The sequence below is a fragment of the Typopeltis vanoorti genome, chromosome 12, assembly GCF_054136105.1.
Source record: "Typopeltis vanoorti isolate ZY-2024b chromosome 12, IOZ_Tvanoo_1.0, whole genome shotgun sequence".
Classification (NCBI taxonomy): Eukaryota; Metazoa; Arthropoda; class Arachnida; order Uropygi; family Thelyphonidae; genus Typopeltis; species Typopeltis vanoorti.
In genome coordinates, this window is record NC_143560.1 from 133813651 (window position 1) to 133827308 (window position 13658).

The 13658-nt window shown below is 37.0% G+C and overlaps 1 protein-coding gene across 2 annotated transcripts in view; it reads left to right on the plus strand.

Moving 5' to 3' along the window:
- LOC150101236 (ERI1 exoribonuclease 3-like) overlaps window positions 1-12739 on the plus strand; it is a 151742-nt gene extending 139003 nt beyond the window's left edge. For both annotated transcript variants that reach the window (XM_090401742.1, XM_090401743.1), the window contains one exon: window positions 12554-12739. Coding sequence is in view for 1 of the 2 variants with exons in the window: in XM_090401743.1 (XP_090257869.1) it covers window positions 12554-12567 (14 nt within the window). In the remaining variant the exon portion in view is untranslated. The remainder of the gene's footprint in view (window positions 1-12553) is intronic.
- The last annotated feature ends 919 nt before the right edge of the window (window positions 12740-13658 follow it).

Here is a 13658-nt window from a genome sequence, read left to right on the forward strand (position 1 = left end):
TCGTAGAACGGATAAGGGTAGCCAGTTTGTGGTAGGGCTTATATGCTGTGTGTAGGTTATACTTTTTTAGTATCTTGGCTATTTTTTCCAAAGTGCCACGGATGTAGGGTATGGTGATGGCATTTTTAAATTCTTGTTGATGAGAGGGATGGGGACTGGGGGAGGAATTGATTATTTTTTTGATGCTGTGTTCGCTGTAGCCATTGGAGAGGAAAGTTCTGTGTATGTGGTTAAGCTCAGTAGTGAGGGCGGTTCCACTGGAACAAAGATTGTGGGCTCTCTTGGTAAGGGTTTTAATGATGCCATATTGTTGTGAGGGGTGGTGGTGGGAGAGTTTGTGAATGTATCTGCCTGTGTGTGTGGGTTTTCTGTATACAGTGAAGGCAAGTGTATCATTAGGCAGGCGCGTGACTAAGGTGTCTAGGAAGGGTAAACAATTGTTCTTTTCCTATTCCATAGTAAACTGGATTCTTGGATGTAGGCTATTGAGATGACCGAGGAAGGAGTCTAACGTGTCTGGGCCATGAGGCCAAATAGAGAACACATCATCTACATATCTTAGCCAGATAGAAGGTTTGAGTGGGGCTGAGTCTATGGCTCGTTTTTCGAAATCTTCCATATAGAAATTGGCAAGGGGGGTGAGAGGGGGGAGCCCATGGCGGTTCCCTCTATATGCTTGTAGATTTTGTTATTCCAAGCGAAATACCCAGAGTTGATGGCGAAGGAAAAGAGATCTAAGATGTCAGAGGGAAAAACGTTTTCTAAGAGAGATAAAGTGTCAGTTAAGGGAAACCTACATCCAAGAATCCAGTTTACTATGGAAAAGGAAAAGAACAATTGTTTACCCTTCCTAGACACCTTAGTCACGTGCCTGCCTAATGATACACTTGCCTTCACTGTATACAGAAAACCCACACACACAGGCAGATACATTCACAAACTCTCCCACCACCACCCCTCACAACAATATGGCATCATTAAAACCCTTACCAAGAGAGCTCACAATCTTTGTTCCAGTGGAAACGCCCTCACTACTGAGCTTAACCACATACACAGAACTTTCCTCTCCAATGGCTACAGCGAACACAGCATCAAAAAAATAATCAGTTCCTCTCCCAGTCCCCATCCCTCTCATCAACAAGAATTTAAAAATGCCATCACCATACCCTACATCCGTGGCACTTCGGAAAATATAGCCAAGATACTAAAAAAGTATAACCTACACACAGCATATAAGCCCTACCGCAAACTGGCTACCCTTATCCGTTCTACGAAAGATCAGCTCCCTCCTCTCTCTCTGCCTGGAGTTTACAAAGTACCCTGTTCCTGTAAGCTTGCGTACTTTGGACAGACAGGCAGATCAGCATCCATCATCCGGGAGGAACACGAGTCGTACATTGTTAAACACAACTATGGCCATTCAGGCTTGGCTGACCATGTTTTGGACACCACCCACAGAGTATCATGGAAGAAAACCACCATGCTCCACCACAGCAAATTCAAGAAAGAGAGACTTTTCTTAGAAGCAGCAGCAGCTCTCAGAAACCAACCAAATCTTAACAAATACGGTTGCATTAAGCTTCCGAAGATTTGGGAAACAGTCATCACTAGAGGTCCCACCTTACATTCCAGGCCACCTACTGCTGCCCTTAGAGGGCGCTCCACCTAGATAGGACTTTATTGTCACCCACGTGGTTGGGCTTAGTATTGTAAGTTTTTGTATGCATGTTACATTAATTGTTTTTGTAATCCCCGTAGATGTCCTAGTGACTAGGACGAAATATAGGAAATATTAAATTCTATTTTAATTCTTTTTGAGTGTTGTAAAAAATCCATTAAACCTCCAACATAAAAACCTGCCAACATTCTTAACATTTTTTTTAACTAAATCTTTCTCCAAGTATTATTATTATTATTATTGTTCCGGGAAACTCCAAGGAGTCGACAGACTCATCGAGGGAGGCCCTAACATCATGTCAAGAACAACTATTCAACATTCACACAGTATCTATCATACCTTGCCTTGAACTCATTCACGGTCGTAGCACCCACAACAGACTCTGGAAGCTTATTTCATAGTCTGTTGTGGGTGCCACAATTCCCATATAATCTACTGGTTTATTTGTTTCTGCAATGTCACCACCTGGATGATATACTTTTGCAAAGTGCACACTCAGTAACTCAACTATCTCAACTCATTCAGTTACCCCCCTACCATCGGCATTCTTTAAAAGCAATCTGCCATGTACATTTTTCCTTTTACTTGCTACATATCTAAAAAACTGTTTAGGATTCTCTTTAGCCTGCATGGCCAATGTTCTTTCGTAATCCTTTTTTGCTTTTCTTACCACACTCGTCACCCTTCTGGCCTGCGCTTTATACCGTTCATGTGCCTGCCGGTCACCCTTCTTAAATTCCCTCCATAGTTGTTTCTTTTTTTGCAACTCAAGCTTAATGGTGTTATTCATCCAGTTAACCCCTACTTGATTTATTATTCGGACTCTAGGTATACAGTCAGCCATTGCTTCATGCAAGCACTTCTTAACTACCTCCCATGCACTATCAACTTCTAGTCCTTGCAGTTGTACATGCCATGGCACTGAACCAATCAAACTCCTAAGCTTGTCATACTTTCCAGCCCGATAATTCCACATGTACCCTGTCTTAATTGAAAATTCTACACCTTTAGCCACCTCCCAAGTTAAGACCCTATGATCACTCTCACCGATTGGTGGCAATGTGGTCATATCTGTTACAGCGAAATCCTCAGATGTAATTACTAGGTCAAGCACTCTCTGACCCCTAGTATTTTCCATTACATGCTGTCGCAGATAGTTATCCCTTAATAACCGCATAAAATCCAGTTCCTTCCTCCCATGTGTCCTCTCCTCACTCCAATCAATGCGACCATAGTTGAAATCTCCCATAATAATCACCCTCCTTCCACCCATTTCTTCTATTTGCTTGTGCATACTGTGACCACCATCTTTTCCATCACTTGGTCTATAGCAGCACCCAATTGTATATTTAGTTCTGCTAGCCACAATCTCACACCAAATGGCCACAAATGTGCTCTTTTCTCTATCCTGCAATTCAACTTCTATTCTCCTTGGCTGGAGCTCATCAGCTATCATCAACAATACTCCTCCCCCCATTTTATTCTCTCTGTCATTCCTGAACACACTATATCCATCACATTCAATCCCACTAGTTATATCATCTACAGTCAGCCATGTTTCACTAATACCTATAACCTGTGGTCTGGAAGTGCCAACCATAGCCAAAAACTCTTCCTTCTTGTTCCTAATACTCCTAGTATTAGTGTACATGAATTTAAGACCCCCATTAGCCCCAACCCTACCTTGATGCCTTATATTAACTATCCCACTCAGATTTGTTGTCCTTGTTTGCTCTGGCATATTATATTCCTTCTTACATTCAACTGCCTCCATAAGGACTGTATCTCTACTCCCCCCCCCCCCCCCCTAACAAATCTAGTTTCCCTGAATTTGCACATCCACTACATTCAGCAACACTATCTCAAGTCTTCTTACACCATAACCATTCAAATGCAAGCCATCCATCTTATATAGATCCTTTCGCCCATCAAACTCACTCCACACATCCACAAATTCCACACCACTCGTCATACATAACCCACGCATAAAGTCATTCGCAATTATAGCCCTCCTTTTAAACATTTCACTGTCATACCGTGGCAAAAGACTAATAATTCTAACTCTCTCACTCTTTTCTTTTGCTACCTCAAACAATTCATATTGACAATTCATAATCATTCGTACCTGCCACAACAATCATTTCTTTCACCCTTTCCTTTTGTTCTCTAATAGACGCAGTTATGTCCTTTATGGTCGCACCAGGTTGGTACGATTTTGTCAAATCCTCTACTAACACACCTCGTACTAACGAGTCTCCATACAGCACTCTATCCTTCATTTTGTTCATGTTCACATTCATACGTCTATTTTTCCTGTCATACCTTTTATTATTGGTTGGTTCATTCAGTCTACTTTTGTTCATGCACTCTAACTGCTGTTTTGCTCTTTCTATCGCACTATTCAACAACGCGATCTCACTCAATGCATCTATCTCATCTTTTTTGTTCTCTGAGAAACCATTTATACTATCATTCACACTTTCTACATTCACACTCTCACAATTTTCATGTACAACCTTGCCGTTTCTTGTCATATCCCTATTTCCTTCATTCTGAAGGTTGACAAAAAAATCACACTCACGATCCGAAATACACTTCAATTCCTCATTCTCCCTACATTTTCTACACACATTCAATCCTTTATTATCATCTAACCACACTCCGACCGCACTCCGCAAAGCGTACATTTGACAGCTAGTACACTGACTCATTTCTTTTATGCTACCGTTCTTTGATAACGATGGCGAACCTTCATTACAGGCCGCCATTTTCCTTCGCACAGGTGCCATATTTATTTGCAACGTGTTTTGTCAAATCATACGTTATAACACACCAAAAATAGACACCTAAAATGCGCAAGGCAAACAAAACAAAACTACACAATATTAAGTAATTTGTATCGATAACTGAAAATGATACTTATCTTATCTGGAGCTTGCACGAACACTACACATTACGAATTCATCTAGCGGCGACTTCCCGACATAGATTATGTTATAAAACACTTTAGTACACTAACCACGCTAATAAAGCTCCAATAATATACCAAAATTACACACTTAAGTCCATTAAATTGAATCCAAAATACCAATAAATCAACAAAAAACACAAATCTCTCAGGAGCTCTCCGGTAGCACGTCCGTTCACCAGCTAGCCTCGACACCAACACCACAGAAGTATACTGTAGATACGAGTCCTCCTCCTGGCAACTCAAACACTTCATCTTAGTTTCCTTTACTATGGAACACTCTTCACCTAGTCATGCTTAACCTTATGTTCTTTGGAGGATAGTCTTCGTAACGTCTACTCCTCTCTCCAAGCCATGGTTCTCCGACTGTGCCTAAGACATTTCAAGAAAAAAATGCAACATATTACAAGTGGCTCATTACAAAAACTCTGCTTTGTACTTGGCTTATTGTAGCTTACAAGTAATGAAAAAAAAAAAAAAATACGTCTGATTTTGAAGGAGTCAAATGAAGAAAATCTTGGCTTTTTCTTTTCAAACATCTATTTGTGTCTTCTAGTAAATGCAGGATTTGCCAAATCATGCATAAACAACTGCAGCAGATTTTACAGGACTCCTCATTCCATACCTTCTCTAGAAGAATTCTGAATAGCTTGGGCAACAACAGATTTGATCCTGATGGTATCCTTCCTTTCGTGTGAAAACTTCTGCTCCATAGTTAACATCTTCCCTCATATTGTCTTGTCAGTCTTTCCTTTTTTGTCCAGTATATACCTTTATAGCATGGAAACAAACCTATTCTGAGCCACTTCCACAAAAAAAAAAAAAAAAAAAGGTTGATAAATCAAACATCAAGCTTTTGTCCTATGTGCTCTCAAAAGTCATGAACAGCTACCTTTTGGTGGTCTGCCAACTAATTATTGGCCAGCAGTATGAATTTCATTGCTGTTAATCTCGTAGCCATTACTGCTCACTTTTAGGCACAAACATAGGAGTGCTTTGTATGATTGAACCTGACACACAGGCCTACTTATCAAACTCGCTCATCTTGTGGTATGCCTTTTACCTTTTGCATTTGGGTTGCTAGCGTCCTCTGGTTGATTACTATATATCATGGTAGAGAAGACTCCTCTACTGCATCCTACCAGTGCTAGAATACTCTTGAATATGGCACTGTACCTTTGCCACTCTGCCTATGCACAAATGACCTTCTCTCTCTGATCTCAAATCTTGCATATCACTTTGCTGATACTTCATTTGACAAACTACTTTGTAGTGCATAATCATTCGATTCTTCAATATATTCAATAACTGATAACTTAAACTCTGATCTCTTTGATATTCTTCAGTTGAGTGAGAATAAACAAAGTTCAGTGTTAGCAAAATGCAGTCCTGTCTTCTTTACTTGAAAGTTTTCACTTTACTTCCCCTTACTTTTGATAAAATCCAAGTCCAAACATTATCAGATTTCTCCTCTTCAGCTGGCTTTCTCATCTAGCCTTTCTTGGTACAATCTGTCATCACTTCTTCTTAAATTAAGGGGATAAAAATCCCTTTTTATTTTACAGCCAGTATGCGAAACTCTGAGATCGAAAACTACGATATAAGAGTTTCATGCCGAAGAACTATCGGCGAATCCAAGTGTAAGTGAACACCTGGTAGTACAACACCAAGGCAACTCGAAGCAAAAGTGGAGCAAGCTCCCTCACTATCCTTGATATTTTCTCATAATGTAAAACACAGCTCCTAAGAGATGTAATACTGCCTTACATTATGAGGAGAGGTCACTACCCAGATTGGTTTCAACCTTTTTTTGAGATCTCATCAGTGAGTAGGTAGACTTGGATGATATCAAAGTTTAAGTGAAAAGAACTTACATACCTTCACTATACGAATGCCAGAACGGTGTGCCCATATATCATAGGAGCTGTGTTTTACATTATGAGAAAATGTCAAGGATAGTGAGGGAGCTTGCTCCACCTTTGCTTCGAGTTGCCATGGTGTTGTACTACCAGGTGTTCACTTATGCTTGGATTCGTCGATAGTTCTTTGGCATGAAACTCTTATATTGTAGTTTTCGATCTCAGAGTTTCGCATACTGGCTGTAAAATAATAAGGGATTTTTATCCCCTTAATTTAATGAACTTTGCCAGAAAAATTTGCCGTTTGGTTTTTTTTTTATCTTAGTTATAATATAATATATGGGCACACCTTTCTGGCATTTGTATAGTGAAGGTATGTAAGTTCTTTTCACTTAAACTTTGATATCATCCAGGTCTACCTACTCACTGATGAGACCTCAAAAAAGGTTGAAATCAGTCTGGGTAGTGACCTCTCCTCATAATGTAAAGCAGTATTACATCTCCTAGGAGCTGTGATGTACATTATGAGAAAATATCAAGGATAGTGAGGGAGCTTGCTCCACCTTTGCTCCGAGTTGCCTTGGTGTTGTACTACCAGGTGTTCTCTTACACTTGGATTCGCCGATAGTTCTTCGGCATGAAACTCTTATATCGTAGTTTTCGATCTCAGAGATTTGCATACTGGCTGTAAAATAATAAGGGATTTTTATCCCCTTATAATATATTATATAACTTTGCCAGAAAAAATAGCCGTTTGGCTTTTTATCTTATCTCTTCTTCTTCTTCTTCCAAAAAAAAAAAAAAAACAAGTGTACCTTTCCACCCATGGCACTACTTCTGACCTATACAATTGCTGACTGTATAAATTCCAAAATGCTTGACTGTGGAACCTCAAATGTGTAACTTTTTTTTTTTTTTTTGTGTTGAGCCCATACATAAGAGGTTGGTTTATCAACCTATAGTATATTAGTACATTTATGGGTAGTGGGTTGGGAAAGGAAAAACTTGATTTCATTTGATTTGAAAACCTGTACAAGGTATTCCTTGGGAAACACATCGGGGGGGAGATTGTTTCACAGTACAGCAGTAGCAGGGATGAAGGAGGAGGAAGGAATGACTGCTTACATATTTGAGGTAGTATACCAGAAGCCTCCCAAAGAATGCTTAATGCTATCCAGAAGAAAGCAGCCTGATGAAATGATGATCCTTCTCAATTTACATATTCACTTCAATCACTCTGTGACATTCAGTTGCTGCTCAATGCCTTATTGGTAGGTATTCATAGAAAATCTTTTGCTATTGTGAACTGGCTACCATCATTCCTCCAGTTTCTTCCAAGACTCTGAGAACATGATCATCTGTGGTCAGCATCCATTTACTCTTTAGCTTCAAACATACAGAACCAGTCTCCTTTTTCATTCCATCTACCTCTTCTTCAGAGGTAGATGGAATCTCCCTCATTCTGTCTTCCCAAAAGACTACTACTTTCTGATTTCAAGAAGCACATCTACAAATTCCTTCTTTTCCCTTAACTTTTAGCCACTACCCAGCCCACAGTTCTATAACAGGTTTTCAACCTTGTGGAGGTTGCATGACTTATGTGGAGTTGATATAAAAAAAATTTGATAGTTTATAGAGATGTTTTTTCAACCAATTATGTAATATTTTTGCATGCTGATTTAAAATTAAAAAGAGACCACCAGTTGAACAACTCTGTAGCCTCTTCTTGTTTGTATCTGATATTCCAGTCTTTCTTTTAATAGGCTGCTTGCATTTGAGTCTTTATTCTTTCTTCATTTTTACAAATCCAGTGAAGAAAATATGTATATGATTAAGGTTTTTTTTTGTTTGCTGATATTATTTTATTTTTCATGTCGCAATCTTCATTGTCACTAATCTTTGTTAGTAAATAGGATATCTTGGAAGCAGACTTCTTTATTAAAACCATTTTTTTTTTTTTTTTTTTTAAAACTTGTTTGCATTTCATGACAGTTCTCTTGCCTTCAGCAGTCTCACTAGAACTCTACTTGTCTACTGCAATGCATAGATCTTTGTCTACATCACATTTTGCCTGTATACCATGGCTGCCGTGCCTCTGGTCCAAAGTGCAAAACCTCATACTAGGCAACAGCGAGCTACATTGAATGTTATTTGCATATAGCACTAATCTGTTTGAACTTTCATTTATAATTTCATCAACCTGAAGTACTGTGAATTCCCTACACTGCACTGGACACATAACTCTCATAACAATCAGGGCTATTTATCTTATCCAAACAATATATGTTATCTCTATCTTAACCTAAATGCTAATTTGCTAGGCAGCATAGTATCAGCTTTTGACTAATTTCAAGAAATATATGATATATGTTGTTGGAAGTTTTTTCACTTGGTTATACTATAAATTAAATATACCAAGAAATTATATACTTTGTTTAATCCTTTATCCAAATGTAAGCAAACAAGGTTTGCACCGGAAGTATTTTCAGGACTGGGACAACTCGTATATAGAAGCTAATAACTTCACATAACTTGCCTTAGTATCTCATAATGCAAAGCACATATCCTTATGGGTATGTATAATGCTATGCATTAAGGGAAGAGTCACTACTCAGACCGGTTTCGACCATTATTGAGGTCTCCTCAGTGGGAGCCAGACCCAGAGGTGATACTAAGGTTGAAGTAATGCAGGTCTTTTTTTTTTTTTTTTTCGTATGAGTTGCCAAAAAGTGTCGCACCTTATTATTGCATTATGGGATACTAAGGCAAGTGATGTGAAGTTATTAGCTTCTATATACGAGTTGCTGCAGTCCTGAAAATACTTCATGCGCAAACTTTGTTTACTTACACTTGGATAAAGAATTAAGTCAAGTATATAATTTCTTGGTATCTTTGATTTATAGTATAACCGAGTAAAAAACTTCCAACAACTGTCTCTAATCAGAGTAATTTAAAAATAAGGTCTGACACCTTTTGGCAACTCATACATGAAAATATGACGTGCATTACTTCAACCTTAGTATTACCTGGGTCTGGCTCCCACTGAAGAGATTTCAATAAAGGTCGAAACTGGTCTGGGTAATGACCCTTCCCTTAATGCATAGTATTATACATAACCATAAGGATATGTGTTTTTCATTATTGGATACTAAGGCAATTGATGTGAAGTTAGTTTCTATATACAAGTTGCCCCAGTCCTGAAATTACTTCAGGTACAAACTTTGCTTATGCTTGGATAAAGGATTAAACCAAGAATATAATTTCTTGGTATCTTTAATTTATATGATATATGTATCTAATTATAACCTTCTAAAATATGAGATTAAATTGCATTTGTTAGTTGTTGTTGTTTTTTCATTAAATACTCTAGTTTTCCCCTCATAAATATAAAATTGCTGTCTGCTGCATTTGGTAGTACATAAGATGAAATTAAGTTCTAATATCTAGAACTGCAACCTATAACAGTAATCAATATTTTTTTTTTTTTGTGAATCCCAGAGAAGTAAGAGCATCACATTTGCTGATGACTGCTCTGATCTGGGCTCTCCCCATCAAGGAACATTTTATTTCTTGTATCTGTATGTATCTGCTTATCACTATCACCACACAACCCTAATTAGTATCGATGATGCCCTTTGGTTGAAAATAGCAGTCTTTGAATCCCATGTAGGATGCAAAAGAACCTTATAAGTTATTTTCAACAGAAGTTGAGTTAGCTGTTTGGAAACTTATATTTTGTAGTCCACAACACAGGAAAACCAGCTGGAATGCAAAATTAACAATGGACATATGCTGGCTTCATAGCCTTAGTTGCTTCATCCCTAATCCTAAATAATCAACCAACCATACTGCTAAACATTTTCTGGTGAATTCTGCACCTCCAGTCCACAGAAATTAATGTTGAATCATTACTTTTTCACACTAACCTGATGATTCACTGGTTATTTATGTGGCTCCTACCCACAAAAGGTTTATTTTTAAACCTGTAGCACATTCGTACTGTGAGCAGGCTAAGGATTTTTTTTCCTTTCATTTTTATTGATTTTATATATATTTTTTGCATAGTATGAAAACTCTGCTCTAGAAATCAAACATGGAACTTTTTTAAAGCCACTTTAGGCCTCTAATAAGCAGGACGGTGGTCTCCCACCTAAAGACAATCACAAACATCTGTGCCAACAGTGAGATTCAAACCTGTAGCCTGTTGGTTGTAGAGTCTGCTAACCACTCGGCTAACTAACAGTATTGCTTATGGCTAGCTATTCTTTCATCTGCATCTCTTTATGGGGCACTTGCTTACTGAATTATGCATGTCATATCACTAAAGTTGTGAATTTTGGGTGCTGATCTACTCATGGAACTTTCAGAAGGAAAGATTGTATGAAATTCACATATAGTTATTCAGAAATAAATTTTAGATTTACATTACACAAAATTTAATCTCATTCTAATCAGGGGAAAAAAGAAACCTTTATCAATAGCCAGCCTGGTTGGCTGAGTCATTAGCACATCTGTTTTCCAACCAACAAGCTGTGGTTTGAATCCTACAGTGCACGTATAATTTTTATAGTTTTTAGGTGGTAGATGAATTTCATTGTCCAGTGTGAGATCACTGCTTATTAGAGGCCCAAAGTGGCTTGAAAAATTTCACATTTGGTCTAGATCTAGTCAAGGATTATTATAGTGGACCATGTAAAAAATAAAATACAAAAAGATATTTAAAATTAATAAAAATAGGGGAATTTCATTGTCCAGTGTAAGATCACTGCTTATTAGAGGGCCAAAGTGGCTTGAAAAATTTTGCATTTGGTCTAGATCTAGTCAAGGATTATTATAGTGGACCATGTAAAAAATAAAATACAAAAAGATATTTAAAATTAATAAAAATAGAGGGAAAAAATACAGCACCAAATCTTCTCTAGAAACTTCAAAGAAGTTATAAAATATCAGTGGACTATGGAGTAATAACCTTCAGCATAAGCCACCTTAGTAACACTAGTTATGTTAAAACTTTATCTTTTGTTTTCGTTTCATTGCAGAAACCAGTCGATTTGAAATACTGTTGTCTGGTTAGTGAAACTTAATCAAAAGCACTAATACAATCATCTTTAACTGCAAAGAACTTGCAGCAACTACAGGAATAATTTATTATAGTGGACAGTTAATTTAATTTTCTTTAGAAAGCATTGTGCCTTTGGGACTTTGATCAAACACTTTTCAGTAGTTTGTTATAGTGAGTTTCTTTATAATGGTTATCTAAGCTCGAAATATTATTCAAAATTTGTAGTACAACTTTTGTTATAAATACTATATACCATATAACTGTGGAAAGGGTACAGAGGTGGATAATAAAGATGGTTTCAGGACTGTACAATGTTAGTTATGAGGATCGGCTGAGGGAATGTGGACTGCAGAGTTTGGTAGATAGAAGGAGAGGTGATATGATTGAGACTTTTAAACTGTTGAGACGTAGTAACAGGGTTGACACTGGGGAGTTCTTTCGCTTGGTGGAACAGTGGGAAGGAGCGATGACAAGTGGCCATCCCTGGAAGTTATGAATGGAAGCTGTGTGCAAGAAGGGTAAGGAGTGGTTTCTTTGCATGGAAGGTGGTTGAACTGTGGAATGCATTGCCTGATAGTGATGAGTGTGAGAACGGTCAATGAATTCAAGGAGTGGTATGATAGAATTTGTGTTTCCTAGGAAAGACCTTCCATGATGAATCTTTTGACTCCATGGAGACCTGAATAATAATAACAACATATATAGCTGATGCCAGTTTTATATGGATGATTTGCTTAGTTGGCCAAGCTAATTTTTGTTTATAATATTATTGTTTTCAAAGTACATTGGTTAAGACTTTTTTGGTAGTCTGTTATAGTGAGCAAGTTTGTCATAATGGTGTTGAGAGTATACTATTTTTTTTATTTCAATTTTTTTTTTTTTTTTTTTTTTTTTTTGAATAAAAATATCCACTTTTTGCTTTAATGCAGAAACTGTTAAGACCAAATTATGAAATTTATTTAAACGCATTCATTGTTCTGTTGCAGAAAGAAGAACCTAGTCATTACTGCATTGGAAATAAATTTTCTTATAATGACTTTAGACTGAATAAAGATTACACTAAGCCAATTTATGGAGCTACTTCATCTGTGTAAAGTTAAGAAAATTGCTATAATCTGTTACTTGAAAGTGTACCAGATATGATCAAATCAATAAAGATAATCGGAATCAGTTATTGTTTCTTGTGGTGATTTTGGTACCTTATAAAGCTACTAAATAGAAAGAGACATTCTAATAATGCTAAACCAGGTAGATGTTTTAATTTATTTTTAACACAGAAGAAGAGAAGGAACTCTGCTCTACTTAAAAGGAGTGAGTACAGTTCATAATTTATGGTTCAGCTTAATTTTTTGTGACACAAAGAATTTTCTGTATTTGTTTAATGGTTAGTTTGGAAGACAGAAGATATTTTTAATGCACTAATCTAATGAAACTACACTCAACAAATTCATAGCTTGTTATTTTTGCATGATTCATTTATTTTGTTATTACCCTAGCAAATTAGTACTTTGTTTAATTAAGTACATGATTTGTTTGAGCAAACTTGAACACAGTTGAAATATTTATCTATTCCTTAATACTTATCAAGTTGAAGTATTTTGTGAACGTGGACAACATACTGCTCTAGAAGAGTTTTTTTATATATTAGTCATTTATTTCAAAGAAAGAAAATCTGTTTTAATTATAACAGTAATTTATGTTTTTTAGTCATAAAAATCTTCCAGTAGCATGAATCTTTCCAAAATTATTGCTTTGTATAAGATGTTTTGTCATCATCAACATCAAATTCCTGATATGTACCCTATAGGATAATTATGATAGTGCTACATGAGAAAGTTACACCATTACTAACATCCAATCAACACTTTTCCTCCAAATTAATCTGTTGTCTGTCAAGACTCCGATATTATCAATCCATCTACATCTTGGTCTGCCTCTGTGTCTTTTTCCTGCCAACCTGGCAAAGAACACTTGTTTTGCTAATCTTTTCTCTCCCATTCTATTTATGTGACCATACCACCTGAGATTAGCTTTACTAAAAGCTAATAGCATTCTTGAAAGCTAACAATGGCAAATTCTCTCCTAATATCT